This window comes from Mauremys mutica, chromosome 2, assembly GCF_020497125.1.
Source record: "Mauremys mutica isolate MM-2020 ecotype Southern chromosome 2, ASM2049712v1, whole genome shotgun sequence".
In the NCBI taxonomy this organism is placed as follows: domain Eukaryota; kingdom Metazoa; phylum Chordata; order Testudines; family Geoemydidae; genus Mauremys; species Mauremys mutica.
In genome coordinates this window covers 268,077,109-268,096,009 of record NC_059073.1, presented here as the reverse complement: position 1 = coordinate 268,096,009, position 18,901 = coordinate 268,077,109, and the positions used below count along the sequence as shown (strand labels likewise).

General features: G+C 41.4%; 1 protein-coding gene across 10 annotated transcripts in view; it reads left to right on the top strand.

The window, feature by feature from the left end:
- PARD3 (par-3 family cell polarity regulator) overlaps positions 1 to 18,901 on the top strand; it is a 648,875-nt gene that overhangs the window by 372,959 nt on the left and 257,015 nt on the right. For all 10 annotated transcript variants that reach the window (XM_045004634.1, XM_045004629.1, XM_045004631.1 and 7 more), the window contains 2 exons: positions 9,130 to 9,255; positions 10,840 to 11,222. In XM_045004634.1, coding sequence (XP_044860569.1) covers positions 9,130 to 9,255; positions 10,840 to 11,222 — 509 coding nt within the window. The remainder of the gene's footprint in view (positions 1 to 9,129; positions 9,256 to 10,839; positions 11,223 to 18,901) is intronic.

Here is an 18,901-nt window from a genome sequence, read left to right as displayed (position 1 = left end):
GGAGAGCAATTGCTATGCAGAGAGCCCAGGGAGGGAGGCAGGGGCTGATGTTGGGGTTTCCCCCTCCCCCTGCCTCAGGATTGGTTGCTTCCTGCCTCTGTCTGAACTTACAAGACAGCATGCTTACATACTCTCTGTTCTCCAAAATTCACTGTCTCTCCCCGCCCCGCTACACACATACTCCCTGTCTCACACTTCCCCCCCCCCCCCCTTCAGTTGAAAAGCAGTTGGAAATGTAGAAAGGATGTCCATGAAACAATGGGATTGGGAAACCTGCATCTTGTGACGCTGTGCCTGCCCCATGAAGCATTGCAAACCCTTCCCAAAGCACGCTGTGGCCAGTTGCACAGTGGGATAGCTACCACAATGCTTTGCCGTTGCAAGAGCTGGTAATGTGGATGCGCTCCAGCATCACAAGGAGCACAGATTGGACACGCAACAACCGTTTCATTCTAGTATTTTAATAAAAGTGGTATAAGTTGTGATGCAGAAACTTGCCAGTGTAGACATACCCAAAGATTCAGATACCCAGAGCAGAGCTGAGCTATGGACCTGGTACTATGCTGTCGACTGTCTGCAGGGAGACCGTTGATTCTGGTACCAGTGACTGCCATTTCAGTGCAAGCATTGTTGGTAGCAACAACCCTGCAGACTTATGAGGCAGCAAAGGATTGCTTTACTTCTCTGTACCAGACTCTCCTTTGGTGCAGGAGTCCATTTTGTTGGCAGCACTTCTTCCAGTACTGGGTCCGTCTGTCTCCTCGGCTATGGTGCAGAGACTCTGAGTGGTATCGAGACTAATACCACCTGAGAAACATGGCAAGAGCTTGGCTTGTCCTCCGGTACCACCTTTGGTTCTGGTGGACACTGTGTCACCAACACAACAGTCTTCAGACTCAGTTTCAGTCTAACACTCTCTTGGCACCTGTCAGCTTTGGTGCTGGAGCAATCGTTGGCTTAGGTACCAACCCTAGCCACTGACCTCACCTTTGATGTTTAGTTTTGTTGAAACTCTGCATTCATTCAAAGACTCTCCTGCTACCCTTCGCTCGTTAGTGGTCTATACCCCTGCCTCCAACAGACATCACTATAGACCCTTGAAACAACAGTATTATAAGCAATTTTTCTGTCTGCCAAAGCCAGCATGATTTTTCAAGGAGGAAGCAGAAGTCAGAGAGAAGGGGGTTCTCCAACTCCAGTTTTAATCAGCATACTCATCCTCAGTCAGCTCTCGGGAATCAGCCCATTTGACTTCCTCTTCAAGGACAGCAATACAGAAGTTGGTGATCTTTCTGCTATCTTGCCCCCAACTTGGGGACAGATTGTCCCACTTCCTTCATTGCTTGGGAAGCCATAACAACAGACAAATGGTCCTATGCATTGTGAGACTGGGATATTTTATCCAATTTCTTTCCACATCACTTTCTCGCTCACCGACCTTGTACCTTTATAGAGACCCATCTCATAAGTCAGTGCTCCTTCAAGAAGTTCAGACTCTGGTTACTGTAAGGGCCATACATGTTCACTGTCACCATTGAGGAAAGGGACTTCACTCATGATAATTTCTGACTCAAGTCCAAGGGGGTCAAAGACCCATATTGGACCTTCAGAATCTTAACATGTTAATCAAATACATAAGATTTTGCATGATTTCCCTAACATCAAACCTTCCTTCCTTCTTTAGATTACAATGACTGGTTTGCCACTCTCAATCTCCAGGATGCCTACTTCCATGTGGCAATACTGCGAAGTCACAAGTAGTTTGTGAGATTCATTGTAGTGGGCCAATAATAATGAACAGTACTTCACTTTGGCCTGTCATTAGCATCGTAGGCACTGACTCTGTGGAAAAAGAATAGTGGGTGCTCAGCACCTACTGGCAGGCCCTGCCGAACAGCTCCTCCCCCACCCATTGCCTCCCGCTCACCGCTGATCTGCTGTTCAGCGGTGGCCAGGAGATGCTGGGGCAGGGAGAGGGAGAAGCGGGAGCAGGAAAAGGTGGAACGAGGGTGGGGTGTGCTTGGAGGAAGAGGTGGAGTGGAGGTGGGAAGAGGCGGGGTGGGGCTTTGGGGGTTGAACATCCCCTGGGGAAATCAGAAAGTTGGCGCCCGTGAATCATATAATGTATTCACCAAGGTGGAGGAAGGAAATTAATGTCTTCCTTTCCTTGGTGGTTGCTTAGTGCAAGTCATATCCAAACGTCAGGTTCTCCACCAACATCCCATTTATCGTCCATAAATTTAGACAATATAAATCAAAGTCTGTCTTATAAGGTAGTATAACGGTCTGTATTTACTGTAATCTTTATGTATCTGGGTCCTGCAAGGTATTTTGGGAACTTCTGAAGAAGGGATAAAATAGCACCGACTGAACCATGAATTTCCTTACTTTTGTCATCTTAAATTACAGCCTTAATATTACTTTGACAGATTTTGTTGTGTAAATAATCTCCGCATTGATGTGAAGTTAGACATTGGCATACATACAGTTCCCATACTGAAGAATTGTGATTGATTTTTCTCTTCCACAGTGCTCTTTTCTATCATATTTTTTTCATTTCCAATGTGTGTTAAGTCCCTTTTATGTTCCAAAGGTTAATAAATCACTTGAAAATTTGTTGCCATTTTTTCAGTAAAGTTTACTCCTTTGTTTTGCTGCTTTAGTTGTTTAAGATACAAAGAAAACTGAAGCAACATCTGGTAGCCATTGTTTGTACTGAAATTCCTTTATGCCAGACTTTATTTTTGCAGCCATATGGGTGTGTTTTGTGTCTCCACTGGAGCATTGAAAATCCTCCCCGTTTATTCTTCTCATTGATTCTCCATCCTCAAGGCCCTGCACTGTAGCCTTAATTCTCAAAGACATAAATGACTGGAAGAGCCTCCCTTTGGTGCCAGTCAATCCCATTTCTTCTTCATCCAGATGGACTGCTGTTGAGTAACCCAAGGCATTCCTTGTCTCACCTTCTTCTCCCAAAGATCGTATGGAACCTCATCACCCCAGCCAATCTGAGAACTGAGAGTCCAAGATTGGAAATCAAGCTTGAGTCTCTAGAATGAAAGTGTTGAGCACTATTATAACACCACTAGGGTGGGGCAATCAAATATTTTAATGTTGTAGGAAGGGTTTGGGTTGTGTCTTCTTTTGGGCCTGTCAGCTATGACCATTTAATTGACTGGATAAGGCCTCACTTTCTAGTATGATGGTATTGCTTTTATGTTCTAGTGCCAATATTATGTGTCAATTTTCATCACTGCACAGTTTTGTGTGTACCAATGACCCTGTTATTCTTTTGTTTCAGAATTGGTAGTTGTTTTATAGAAATACTTTTACTCTAGTCATTGCCTTGTGTGTTGGTTACTTTCTTTAAACAGTTTTAGTTGACTATTTTCATTTGTGTCTCAGTTGATTCAATTGCAACTGGATCACAGTTAACAGGTGAATAATTTCAGCGCATATGTGCAATGGGCAGTGATAGGTGAACCATATTCTGGCATATTCAGTGTAATGTTCTTATTACGCCCATGGTGTTTACACTGTCAGCTTTTATTAAGATAAATTATGATCATTTCCATACAGCTGGGTGGCAATTGTGGGGAGTTCACATTTTCAGAGAAGAACTCAGACTAACTCAGACAATTTAGATGTCAGTAAAACATTTGTGCTTATTTCCAGTTTTATTATTCATTGTAATTTATACTTAGAAGTGAAATGTTAACATGTGTGGCTGAGTTTATTTTAATTGTATAATTAGACTAATGAACCTTGTGGAAATATAGTGGTGCAAGTGTTAATATAATCAAAGCAGTTAAATTCCTAATTATATATCTAAACAAGTGTAAAGACAGAAGATCTCAGTGGTTTGCCTTTTCTGCTCCCCCCGCCCCCCATCAGTTAAAATTAAGCTGGTGTAAAACACAGCATGGAGAGCAATTTTCATACATCATTATTATTGTAATTTCTACTGGGTCATAGGTTTGCAGAGTTCTTTGCAGAGCTTATAAGAAATTCAGTCCCAGTCTCAGAGAGTTCCTAGGCTAAGGCCTTGTCTACACTGAGAAAATGTATAATGTTGTTTAAAATGTGTGAGTTAGCCTGTTTTCTAATGTGAGGTAGTAGCATAGACAAGGACTAGTAATGTTTAAAAACATGTTATCTGGTCATAGTTAGCCACCTAGGGTTTAAAAATATATTTTAAAAAATGATTTGCCTTTTTGCTTAAAATCACATTAGTTAAAACTGGTTAATTAAGATGTTTTCTAACATGATGCCTTTTCCAAGATAGGCATATACCATACATGTATATGTTCTTTAAAAGAACTCCCTAAAATGGCACTGGCATTTCATGTTTGTTTTTCCTCTAGATGCCAGCCCAATTATAATTGGTTTTCAGGTGCCTATGTGGGTATGTAAAAACGGGAGATACAGATGTGATCTTTAGTGCTTACAGCAGTGGATTAGAAACCAGGAGGATGCTGGGTTTAAATTTGACTAAGGCTAGTCACCCTCTTTTTGATCACTAGTAGAGCTGCTTGGAAAAAAAAATGCATGGAACCATATTCCATTGGCATATACTGTTCTATATAAACCGAAATGCTTTGCAAAATCTCATCAATTTCACCAACATTTTGTTTCTGAGAGGAAAAAAAAGGGGGGGGGGGAGTTCTGACAGTGCTGAAACATTCCAATTTTTCCTTTTGAAATGAATTTGTTTTGATTTTTTTTTTAAATTTTGTACTATATATGCTAAAATTTTTAAAAAGACAAAATTGAATGTAAACATTTTGATTGGCCCCAAACATTTTTTAAAACATTTTCTTTTGTGGAGTATTTAGAGATTTTCAAGTTTTGTTCCTAAATGAAATGAAAACAAATTTTGCAATCTGATAATCCTTCACAGAATAGAATTTCTGTTCTCCACATAGCTCTAATTGCTTATTATGCCACTTCAGCTGTACATTCCTTAGTCCATCCAGCTCTAATATTGGGTAAAAAGCAAGATCTCCATGAACGCCTGATGCTGCATCTGAGCTGAGCATTCCTGCATTAATAGAACTTGTAAGCTTTGTTTAATGAGAGTAATTGCAATTTTGACATGTAGTTTATTTCTATATTACATTATTTTACCTGTGGTTAGGATTAATAAGGTTTTTATTAGATTTGAGAGCTTATGTGGATAGGTTTCAGAAACAATGAATCATGCAGAAAATAAGATGTCCTATATTAGCAGTAGATTAATACAACTTCACTAGAAAGGATAACAATAGCAATGTCATATTAATAGATAACTAATCTCAAAATAAAAAGAAATCTATAAATAGCTCAAGTGTTCTGGGTTAGCTATGAGAGTTTGAATAGGTTGTAGTGTCACCATTACACTAAAGTGAAGTATTATATTTGCCATTATATATTGTAGGGCTTTACTTTTTAATTAGAATAGAAAGCGAGGATCTTCTGCCTCAGCAAAGCACATCTTGTTTGCCTTTTGATTGTATATAGGTATATGTATGCCCACATCCTGATTTATACATGGACCTTGAGCCCAGGCAAATGTGCAAGTTGAGCCCATGCAAAAGTGTTGCTGGGGTTGGGGTTGAAAAAAGATAGATTCCCAAAGAATTTATTAATAAGAGTTTCTTATTTTATAAGAAAAGGTAAATGTTTTTTTTTCCCTTTGGGGGTGAAGGAATGTGAATTGCTGGTATCTGTTTCTTCCTCCTCCCCGATCACTATGTGGGATGTAGGGTATAGCCACTCTTGATGGCTCCTTTTTGAAGCTGTGAGTGGGGAAGAGATGGTTGAGAAGAGAGAATTCCTTGTATAACGTAAAGGGAGGTACTGTGTATGGTCAGTATTTCCCTACTGTCACCCACCAATCTGTGCTGTGTGAACAGGGAGAGGGATTGATTTTGGCTTCAACAGGTGTGGCTGGGCCATGCAACTGTGTTACAATCTGAATTGCAGATGCATCAGGGCTCAGAATTTAGATTGGGATTTTCAGCAGTATTGGCCCAACCAAAATGCAACGATAAAGTGTATGGACATCCATTGTAGGGGCTAGCACCACTTACATCCTACTTCAGCCCTATATTGGGACTTCATGGTGTACCTCTACACAGGGTGAATTTCATCAAAAATGTTTTGGTTTTTTTACTCTATTCAAACAAGTTGAACATGGTGGAATGGTTTCTTTTTTGTCAGACTTCAGTAAAAAAAAACCCAAGGGAGTAACAACAAAAATGATGCCTTTTCCCAGAACCCCACTTTTGGGCTGACAGACAGAATGGTGGAAAGTTTCATCTCCCTGAGATAATTTCAGAAAGCTTAATGAGTGAAAATGGATTGGTTGTTTTACAGCCTTAACTATAGTTTAGGCTGCATGGAAACTGTAATTATGTAATAAATGCATGCAAACAGTTTTAGCATTACTTTATATTTTGCTTAGAGGAATAAAAGTATTTTGTGTAATCAACAGTTATGAATGTTGTTTTTAGTGCTTTTCCCCAACTAAGAGACCGAACATCCTAGTAAAATTTTATTTTGTAATTACACACTATAATTTTAAAGTCCCAGTGATGTGATCAAGACATTTTCCAACGAAACCGAAGAAAAATAGATGTAATCAGAGCTATTATTAAAGAGTTTTCTGTTTTACTGATTGTGACAGACATGGAATTGCTGTGCAGTCATTACAAATACTGAGCTCTAATAATTTTATGAACATTGTGTTTGACCTAGGAGGTGAGATAAAGTTACTGTATAACTGTGGTAGTGTATTAGAATTGCCTATATAATCTAATTTGATTGGGGCTGTAGGAAGACCAATGAGGAAAGCAACTCAGTAGAACTAGATACGGATACCCCAGAACACAGTTGAAAGACAATGGGGCAATCTTAGCTTCAAGGATCCAGTCTCTCTTACCCAACAATTTGCAGGCCTTGTTTTACCAAAGCTAGGAGCCTGGAGATGAAAAGAACACTAAGGTGTTGCTCACTTGTGGGAAGCTGTCTAGGGAGATAGGTAGACTGCGAGAGGGAGAGACAGAAAGAGCAAGACAGACAGACACTCTGTAGAGGGAGTCTAAAGAAAAGTGGGCCTTCCCAGACCAGACAGTGGTAAGCCTAAAGGAAGAGCTAAACACGTGTACAGTCTGTTTTATTGTTTTTAAGATATGTTTTCACTGAAATGATTTTGTTCTAAGTAAATAGTTGCTTTAAGGAGTCTGGTCACTGTATTGACCACTGTCCTTGCTCTTGGAGGGAACAGAACTGTAGGGTTTAAGCCAAAGTCAGACTGTAGGGTTAGTTCTAGGGAACTGCTCCAGGGTCCTAGTTTGAGAGTGGAGAACCACATGATTCCACCTGAAGCCATGTGATGGCTAGAGGGGCAGTTCTCCTGGGAACTTTGACACTGATGCACCTGAATTATGTTAGGAATTTAGGGGGTATTCTATATGGCTTCTTGGCAGAATAGCATGAACTGAATTTTAATCACTTGTTTGATAGTTTGCTGTTTTTGTGTCACCTGTTTTCTACTGATAAATACATACTATCCCCATTATCTGTGTGCCTGTGTCATTCCCCCTCCACCCCGCACAGTAGCATCTTAACACCTCCAGAGTATTTAAAAATAGAAACATAAATAATACTCTTTTTCTCTCTTTCTGTTCAGCTTTTAGGAGACATAGTATGATTAGTTTATAAGGGGAGATGGTTTTGTTTGTGTGGGGTGTCTGTATGTGAAGAACTTATACATGGAAAGCTAAGTTAAAGACATTTCTTTTGCATTTGTGCCTGATTCAGCAAGGTACTCTACTGTGTATATAACTTTAAGCATGAGAGAAGTCTCATTAAATATCAATGTACTTCCTCATTTGCTTCTAGGTATGCATTCTGCTTGAACAGTGCATATATCAGTGGTTCTCAACCAAATTTACCACCGTGGGCCGCGTATGCAGCTCTCTGTGTTATGTGGGCCACATCCATACAATATATGTACTACCTATATGGCCCTGAGGATGTCACATGGGCTGCAACCGTGTGCTGATTGGGCCGCAAGTGGCCTGCAGGATGCAGGTTGAGAACCACTGGCATATATGGTCCTGTCCCTTTGTCATGCTGAAGTTAAGGTGGTGATTTTTTTTTTTTAAATGTAAATGTAACGTGTGTGAAATATGCTGGGTTGTCAGTCCTGAACACTGACTCAGTCTGCTTACTCATTGCCCTGTCAAAATGTCACAACCCTGACCTGAAGGGGCACCTTTAATAATGAGAGGATAGTTTCAGCCTGGATGTTCGTTCACCTCTGCCTCTTTGAGAATGCCAGTAAGGGTGGCTTGGCCCCTTTTGCAATAAAGACTAGACAGAGGTAACCAGCTCATTGCACAGAGGTCATCAAATGGTAATTATTTTTCATCTCTAGTGACCTAGACTAGGTTTGACCTGGATACTTCAGGGTAAACTGGCTACTTAAAAATCCCCCTTACTATTTTACAAGTAACAATTATGGATTCCTCAAAGAAATCAGAGAATGTTGTTTTATTTTCAGGGTTTTTTTTCAATTGGTTTACTCAGGATGTAAACCCCAAGTTGAAGTTCCTAAATCTTCTACTTATCCCTTCATTCTAGGTTTGTCTTTTAGCTAGTATAGCATCAGTTTTCACCCATACAGTAATAGTAGTAATGGCTGAGGATTTCTCTATTAACTGGAAGCGTTGAAGTGTGAATTAAACTTGCTGTGCCCTCCTTCAGTTGCCTTCGTGTTGCTGCCTGGAGCCAAACATGCAAGAGTCACAAATCCAGGCTTCTTGCATCAACCTACACTGTGATGTCAACTGAGACGTACTGGCTGCCCTGCTTGAATTTTAAATGTAGACAGTGTTGTATATCCTTATTTCAAAAATGTAATGCCCTGTTTCTCATGTAAGGGTGGATCCTAATGCAGGTAATGTTTATAAGTGATTTGGAACTTTGATATCCTGCTCCAGAACAGCTGTTTCTTTAGTTCAGTAGTACTGCTTTACGCAGAGGGTAGGCTTAATGATTATCATGAAAGCATATTAAATCAGGTGGACATTATGTACTGAGGAAATATTAGATGTGTAATCATTTGTAATCTTAATGTTCCAGAACCCTGGGGTTATTAGTAAAACGACTGGAGAAAGGTGGAAAAGCTGAACAAGAAAACCTTTTTCACGAGAATGATTGTATTGTCAGGATTAACGACGGAGACCTTCGCAATAGGAGATTTGAACAGTAAGTGCATTTACTGTACAATTATTGCTTTTTTTAACCTTTAACCACTGCATATTGCAGTAATTTGAGGAAATAAAGCATTTAAAAACAAATTGTCTAACCTCTTTTTTATAGAGGAAAAAATAGTCTACAGTTTTAGAGCATATTTCTTTTAATTAGTCAAGCTACAAAACTACAGGATAATTACTGCCATCAGAATATATGTGACTTTTCAGTTTTCAGATAAATTATGCCTTGTTTCTTAAAGATTATGGGCCCATTTTTTTCTTCAGCAAATGACAAACAGAGCCTGGTTTTATCTTGAAAAATCAGCCATGGTTCTTGTTTTTATACATTTACAGTATTGCAAGCTGCGTATTTGAGGGCAACATGGAGTCCTGTATGTTAAACATTTTAAAACACTTGTGATTTTGTGTGTGAGAAACCTAAAGACACTGTAAACAAAGTAGCTGAAGGTTCCCTGTAGAAATTTGTGAAGTTATAAATACTTGCCTTGTAGGAGACTGGGATTTGATGGAAGGCCGGAATGTTAAATCAAGAAGATTAAAAAAAAAAATGAAAACAGGTCAAAAATGTAGAAAAGAAAGTAAATATTTATAACGGGGGGCGGGGGAAGAGGAGAGGGCAGAATATATATATTTCTGAGGAATGTATCATTAGATTTTTTTAGAAGTAAATTTCCTTTCAGTACGTAATATATTGTCAACTAAAGGAATGATGTCTTAAACTGACAGTTGTGCATTCATTGTTATTTGTAATGCATTAGTTTCTATTAGTCCTAACCCGGATCGGGACACCATTGTGCAGAAGTATGGTTAAAAAAAATCTGTGTCCTGTAGAGCTCGTGTTCTAAGGCAATGATCAAAAACCCATTGGTGTCAATGAAAAGACAAGACATTGAACTGAGTGAGGCTACTAATGGGCAGGAAATTAAGTATGTGCTTAAGTTTTTGCAAGACTGGGACCTAAGACAACAAACACATAAAGGGGTGCATAAATGTATTTTTATTCCAATTAAATGTTGACTGTCTATTATCAGCTGAGCAATTTATTGTAGACATTTCAGAAAAAGAAGGTCTTGAAGGAGGGACTGGGCAGCACCCTGTGGACTACTTCAGGGACATATGAATAGGACAGTGTGGGGAAAAAACACAGAAAACCGCTCCATTTTGTGTTGGAAGAAATGGCAATGAAAACCATATTTAGTTTCTGTCACCATTGCAATTATTGTATTTACAGATACTGTTAATTGTTTAATAAGCCTCATAGAAAAAAGATAATTATTCTGCGTCAATTTATGGTTAAAGTTGCTGCTGCGATATGCAGCGTGTACAGAACTTTAACATATATTTAATATATATTTAGTTTTTAAGTATTTTTCAGCTGTACTGTGTGGCCCTGTGGAAATAAACCTTAGCAAAAAGCAGTCATGGTATACTAATAAACAAATTCATGTTTTTTTCATTTGTTTCAGCAGTATGTCTGTCAGCTCATGTTGCTTAATTAACATCAGTAATTATGCTTGTAATGTTTTGTAGTCTGCCAGTCTTAATTTGTTAATTTTGTATTCATTCCGAAACCTAGAGCACAACATATGTTTCGTCAAGCCATGCGTACGCCCATCATTTGGTTCCATGTGGTTCCTGCAGCAAATAAAGAGCAGTATGAACACTTATCCCAAAGTGAGAAGAACACGTACTACTCCAACCGGTTTAGCCCTGATTCCCAATATATCGACAACAAGAGTATTAACAATGCTGGACTTCACACATTACAAAGAATATCTAGAATGAGTAACCAGACAGATCAAACAGACTCTTACTCACAGCTACCTCATAGTGTGAATTCATCAGGGAAACCACCATCGGGCCTGTCTCCATCACCTCAAAAAGTTCTTACCTCCACTACAAACAGTGGTTATAACACCAAAAAGATAGGGAAGAGACTTAATATACAACTGAGAAAAGGTAAGGAACATGCTTCTGAAGTAATTTATATTGAGGATGTGTATATATAGTGTAATATGTGTATATTTCTCTCTCTCTCTCTCTCTCTCCATGAAAGCCTAGTGTAGTATAAACAATCTGTTGGCTTGAGTTCGGTAAGGTCATACTACTCATGAGTGATGAAGCCATGTGCAAATTATGTAAGTTATCCCAAATAAAATGCCACAGCAAACCATCATGCAGTCTGTATATACGGCATATTTTACGGAAAGTTATTTTTGAAACATTTTAAAGAGTACTAAAACATTTTATTGGAACATATTTTTGTACCTTCCAACCTTTAAAGGCCAGGTGCCTTAGTTACTGTAAGTCCTATTGAAATGGGCCCAGTGGGAGAGGAAAAATTACTATAGTCTGTATCTAAAAACTTCATGACTTAAGTCTAATGTCTCAGCTCTGCCTTCACTAGAAATAAGTTTTGCACATCCAGTTGAAAATCTGGGAATTTCCTCTTTCTAATGATATAAAGCTGTTGTTTCTTACTCTGCAGGGTTGTGAGCTATTCAGTCTAGATCACTGACTGATATAACTGCTGATATTTCTCATGCTGAGCCTTAGGATACTGTAATTTGAGTTTGACAGTAATCACGTTTTAGGGGAGAGAAACAATACTGTATTTGTGTGCGTGTGTGCACATGCTTGTATTGTAACGTGTTTGGTATATATTCTGTATATATTCATGTGCATATAGAGCAACAGGGTGGATGAGGCAATATCTTTTATTAGACCAACTTCTCTAGGTGAGAGAGACAAGCTTTTGAGCTTTAAAACACACATACACACACACACACACACACACACACACACACACACACACACACACACACACCATCTTGTCTCTCACATAACCTGGAACTGACACGGCTACAGCAACACTGCATTTTTAGAGATTTATTTATTTATGTATTTATTTAGCGTGTGCATAGCCATCTAGCCAAGCAATGACATCTTCAGTGGCATGATGCAGTTCTTCTAGGCCTCCGCTGAACCTAGTCAGCAGGCATTCATCGACAATGTGCATCACTGTCGGTGTTGTGCCGCAGCTGCACAAAGGGCTGTCACAAAGGCCCCAGTGATACTGGTTGGTTGCACAGAGACCTTGCCCAGTCTGGAACCTGTTCAACAGGGACTATTGGCGACAGGGCAGGTCAAAACCAGGCGGGCAGATTGTGGGGTCAGCGACGAGGGACTGGTTGGGAATTATAACAGATATCCATTCCTCTTGCAAGAGTGTTTCTGCCCTAACATCCTGGCATGGTGGATGAGACCATAACGGGTGACATGATGGCAAACATGCAGCTGGTGGTTAAAAAGGTCATTGTGCAGTGGCAGGCTTGAGTTGGCGCATAGTTTCTCCAGTAACTTGCCAGTGGCAACCTCTCATCTGATACGAGGAGGGGCAATATTGCTCAGAACTGGAAGCCATGGGAGTGCACTTAGATGCAGGGTGCCAGACATGATACGCATGGCGGCATGTAACTGCATATCCACCAGTTTGGTGTGTGATGATCAGCTCCAAACTGGTGTGCAGTACTCCATCACCGAATATGAGGTGGCAAGACCTGACATCCACAAATTTGGAACACGAGCCCCCCCATGACGAATCTGCCAGTTTGCTAAGAAGATTATTGCACTTCTTAATGTTAGCTGCTGTCATCTTCAGGTGGGCATGGTAACTCTGTGTGTGGTCTAAAGTCAACCTAGATAGACTGGCTCTACTTCATGCTTCACCTTCTGACCATTCAGATAAATATTCAGTTCTCAGGTTGTGCTGGTGTGATGAAGATGGAACAAACTGGAGACTGTTTTTAGGACACTTGACTAGAGGCACCAAGTCTTACAAGTCAGCTAACTTTGTCATGTCCTGGTTTAAGGTGGCATCAGCTCCTGAAACATCCAGGACAGGGTACTGCAACAGATGTCGTCTGCGTAAATTAACTTTCATGACTCCATTGTTGGCAGGTCATTGATATAAAGATTGAACAGGGTTGGAGAAAGCACAGAGCCCTATCATCTCCAAGCACTCATCTTCTCCCCCATATTGACTCTGAACTGCCTATCACGGAGGAACAGTTCAATGACGCTTGTGACCCAAGGTATCAGGACCCGTGATAACTTCATGATCAGGCCACTGTGCCTTACCGTATCGTACGCTGCTGTTAGGTCAATGAAAACAGCGCTTGTTTTCAAGTTTCTCTGGAAGCCATTTTCAACAAATGTGGTCAGCGCGTGTATGGCCTCGGCGAAAGCCGGCTTGGTCAGGGCTCAAAATTCTCTCCCCATAGGGTAATATGCGCTGTAGGACCAAGCACTCCAGTGCCTTGAAGCACTCTGACAATAATGATTTGGGATGATAGCTTGATGCTTGACGTGGATCCTTTCCAGGCTTGAGAAGGCCAATGATTTTTGCGGTGCGCCATATCTTTGGTAGCCTACCTTCACTGCTGACCCTTGTGAAGAATTTCACAAGACAAAGCCGAGCACAGGGGCCAAGGTTTTTCAGGAATTCTGGAGATATGTTGTCATAGCCTGCAGCTGTTCCACACTTGATGCTATCCAGTGTCTGTTCCAGCTCTGTTCCAGGAAATAGTTCTGGGCAGCTTCTGATCTGGTGTACACGTTTAAACATACACCATTCGTTCCTCACTTATCTTCACACCTGTTTCTCCAAAGTGCTCTGGCCACTTTAAGTAGGTGTCCAGCTACCTGGTCGGGTGTCACTGAGGGTCGGCTGAGTGCAGGTGGCTGCTTCGCTGCTCCAAAGCGTTGGAGCAGACTCCAACACTTGCGGCTGGAGCGGGTAAAGCTCATCCTCTCAGTCATCTCCTCCCATCTGGCTCGGCGAGCAGTGTCCAATGATTCGGTCAGATGGTCAGCGACATCTGGGTCACCAGATGCCTCATACTGTTTGAGAAGGGCAACGCTCTCCGTGTTGAGACAGGAGATGTAGACCAGGCGGCAGCCATGTGGGATGGCTCTGTAGGCTGCTTTGTAGATAGCACCACAGAAGCGACAGTAGGTCTCATTTACTGAGGTATGCCAGGCTGGTATTGTCACCACACTCTTTTCCAGCGCTTCCCTGTATTTTTCCCATTCAGCCTTTTGGAAGTTTCACTGCTTTTTTGGAACTCTTGACAACTGGGAGCTGTAGCCGATATGGATCAGCGACGGTCTGTGTTGGCGGTGTGGAAAGTTATCCAAGACTTGGCATGTTGCTGACTGAGGATGGCCATGAAGTGAACTGACCCAGCACAAGTCACAATCCCATCTAGAAGAATGGAACGTGCCTTGCTGCTTAGCATTATGGGTATGGGCGAGGTCATTTCGAGATGCCCAGTCTGCAAGTTTAGAGCTATATAAATTACCGTATTGTTCCGAGTATAGGCCGCTCCTGATTATAAGCCGCACCCTTAAAGTTTGGTGCTATTTTAAAAAAATTAAATTTTTAACTTTTTTTAACTTAAAGAAAATCTCAGCCGCGGCCGGGACTCAGAGGGCTCTAGGCTGCCCGCTGCGGCGGGGAGCCCAGAGCTCTTTAAATCCCAGCCGCGGCGGGGAATCAGAGCGCTCTGGGCTGCCCGCCGCGGCGGGGAGCCCAGAGCCCTTTAAATCCCAGCCGCGGCCGGGACTCAGAGGGCTCTAGGCTGCCCGCCGCGGCGGGGAGCCCAGAGCTCTTTAAATCCCAGCCGCGGCGGGGAATCAGAGCGCTCTGGGCTGCCCGCCACGGCGAGGAGCCCAGAGCCCTTTAAATCCCAGCCGCGGCCGGGACTCAGAGGGCTCTAGGCTGCCCGCTGCGGCGGGGAGCCCAGAGCTCTTTAAATCCCAGCCGCGGCGGGGAATCAGAGCGCTCTGGGCTGCCCGCCGCGGCGGGGAGCCCAGAGCCCTTTAAATCCCAGCCGCGGCCGGGACTCAGAGGGCTCTAGGCTGCCCGCTGCGGCGGGGAGCCCAGAGCCCTTTAAATCCCAGCCGCGGCGGGGACTCAGAGAGCTCTGGGCTGTCTGCCGCGGCGGGGAGCCCAGAGCGCTTTCAATCCCAGCCGCGGCGGGGAATCAGAGGGCTCCGGGCTGCCCGCCGCGGCGGCGCGCCCAGATCCCACGGAGTCCCCGCCGCGGCTGGGATTTAAAAGGCTCTGGGCTCCCCGCCGTGGGGGGCAGCCCAGAGCCCTCTGAGTCCCCGCCGCGGCTGGGATTTAAAAGGCTCTGGGCTCCCCGCCCCGGCGGGCAGCCCAGAGCCCTCTGAGTCCCCGCCGCGGCGGGGATTTAAAGGGCTCTGGGCTCCCCGCCGCGGCGGGCAGCCCAGAGCCCTCTGATTCCCCACCGCGCTGGGATTTAAAAGGCTCTGGGCTCCCCGCCGCGGTGGGCAGCCCAGAGCGCTCTGATTCCCCGCCGCGGCTGGGATTTAAAGCGCTCTGGTCTCCCCGCCGCCACGGGCAGCCCAGAGTGCTCTGATTCCCGGCCGCGGCTGGGATTTTAAGTATTTTTATTGGGTTTTTTTTTAAGTTCCTGATTATAGGCCGCACCCCTAATTTAAAGACTTAAATTAGGGGAAAAAAGTGCGGCCTATACTCGGGACAATACGGTATATAGCTCGTGTACTGCAGTCACCATTAAAAGTCAGTATTTGCAAATAGTTACCACCCAGTCATTTTTTAAATATGAGTTATTTCATTATACTTAAAATAGGAACTAATGTGTCTCAGATGCCACTGTGTTGTAACTGTTGGCAAATTATGAGTTTTTAAATGACAATGCATGCCAAAGTCTTTGAGGTTAAAGCAAATGAGTTCAAGACAGGGTGCACTGCATTCTGTATGAAGAAATGACATTGTAAATTATATAGCAAACAGCCTACCATTGTGACAGAATATGCTATATTTACCCATTCTGTTAAACTTTGCCTTCATGTGAGAGGTTATTTGTTTCATGTTTGATTTTTGTTAATTAATAAGAATGATTTTCTTAAAAGGAGCTGATGACAGAGTATGTTGAATGGTAGAGATTTACTTTGGCTTCATAATTACCAGGATAGCAATTTTCTTTCTAAAATTATGGCCTCTTTTCTGTGAACTTCTTATGAACTACCAGATTGCTTGTTTCTGGTTACTGAATTTTAAGCTCTACAAACTTGGGTGACATAAGGCTGAATTGACAGTTTGCTTCTGTTGTTGATGCTCCTTCAGAAATACTTGAGGCCATCAGCTTAAGACAACTTGGTTGGAAAAATGTTGTTGTTGGCTGAGTAAGGAATTGCTGTACTTACAAAAATGCCCCCAGTCGCTACACTGATTTTTCGTTCTTTAATGGAATGGATAAATAGGAAGCCTCTGAAAATATCACTGGGACATAATATTCAAACATCTAATTTTCTCAGCCAGGGGTGAAAATATGTATGTTTCACCATAGCTTGTAGAACATTAACAATAATTATGATAACATAAATATTGGCTGGAGGAAATAATTATTTTGTCACAAAGCAATCTTGATGCCCAAGGTGTTGAAAAAAGAAAGCAGGAACATCAGCTTTTAATTTGCTACAGCAGAGATTCTCAAACTGTGGGATGTAGCTCACTTCCTGGTGCCCTGCAGAGATAGGGTGACCAGACAGCAAGTGTGAAAAATTGGGACGGGGGTGGGGATAATAGGAGCCTATATAAGAAAAAGACCCAAAAATCGGGACTGTCCTTATACAATCTGGACATCTGGTCACCCTATGCAGAGAGCTGGTTGATCACATTATGCTAACTTTTCCCCTGGCGTTCCACCTAATCATACTACAGTAGAGACAGCAAGAAATATTGTAAACATTTTCTTAATATAATTTAGACATGTAAGCAGTTGCTGTAAATGCTGAGATCGTGAATGGGAGGGGAGATGTGGACCACAAGATGGGAAAGGCTGGCGATCCACAAGGCTATCTGTCTAGGAACATGGTCCATGCTATAAAAATGTTTGACACCCCCTGTACTAGTGAATCCTGTTTTAATGACTTTTCAGATAAAATGAAAAGTATGAGTACCCATACTTAATCAATGTAACTTGATCTGACAAAAAATGCCTCTAAGATCAGACTTTAAAAACACAACCTAAAACACATATCAGAGGTGGTCAGTTTTATTTCTAATAGATTGCTTTTATAAGAAGAATTGCTATGTAAAGACAGCACAAGTCAAATTATAAACAGACATGCACAATAATTTAGCATACTTTATTTTATGCATGCTAACCTAGGATAGAATGCATGCATACAGAAAGGATTCCTCATTATTTTTTCGTCAATCTCCCCTGTAGAAAGATGCATCTTCCCATCTTGATTTTCATTTGATTAGTCTCAGAACGTAAATGTGGAGCAACAAGTGAAGCAAAGTGCTTAAGTATACCCCCAAGTAGTTTTATTATAAATGAGTGAAATAGGGACATTGTCTTTGATTATTTCAAATGAAAGACATTGTAGTAAGAGGTTTTATAGAAATATAACAAATACATGTTCTTTGCTGCTAACACACAGCAGTTATTTCACCAAATAACATAGTTTGATTAAAAATTCCTTGTGGGTACATTAAAGCATGCACATATTTAAGGCTTCAACTTGAAATTCACTTCTGATTTAATCAGTGTATTCTAGATGATGATGTATGGGTGAATTGACTCCTCAACATAAAGAGAGAGACCTTTATTAAAGCTGTGTTTTTACATATTGTGTGAGCTTTGTCAAGTAAAATGACATACTAGGACAGCCCTGTAGTACTTGCCTCCATAATTATGATTTCTTAATATTTATTGCCATTTTGGCATTTTCAAATAACCTGATCTTTCATAAGCATTAGCTGCTTAATAAAGTCAGAAGAGAAGGTCAGTAATATGTTTCAGTCAATGCAGAATGTTTGTTGGCTTTTCTAAATGAAAATGGATATCTATTTATCTTTCCTTAAAGGTCAGGCCCTGAACTTTGAGCATACAGATGTAGGGGTTATTGCTGATATTCTAATACTATTGAGGCTTGAATTGCAGTCACTCTTCATAGTTCATACAAGTTAAGACAGCGTGGAGAGTGACAACTGGCTTGTATTTTTTATTTATGTTTTACTGTGTATCATAATTTACAATAAACCTGAACAAGAAATGAAATAGAGAAAATCCCTCCTTGCTGACATGTAGAGAGTATAAGGCCACTTATACAACACTCACAATCAGGCCAAACTTTGATCTCAGTTACACTAGCAGAGACCCAAATAAACTCCTTTTGACAAAACTAGTCTGGATTTAAGCCAGTGTAACTGAGAAAAATCTGGACCCAATCGTTATAAATAATGTACTACAAACAAAAAAGATTATTCCAGGAGTTTCATTCTTCATATGTTCATTAGCTTATAACATTTAGCTCCGTAGTCCCTAAAGCATTCAAAAGACTGCTTGCAGTCAGGGATCACATCACTCAGAGTTCAAACATACTAGTCTGGAAACAACATTGAGTATTTCAAGACTGCTGTGGACTAGAGTGGCTTCTCATCACCTGAAGGAAAACACCATTGCTCATTCAATATATTAACTTTTAGTGCATAATTCATTTAGGCTTGAAATAGCTTTTAATCTAGATTTAGTAAATACAATACTAATACTTAAAATGTTAAGCAGAAACCTATA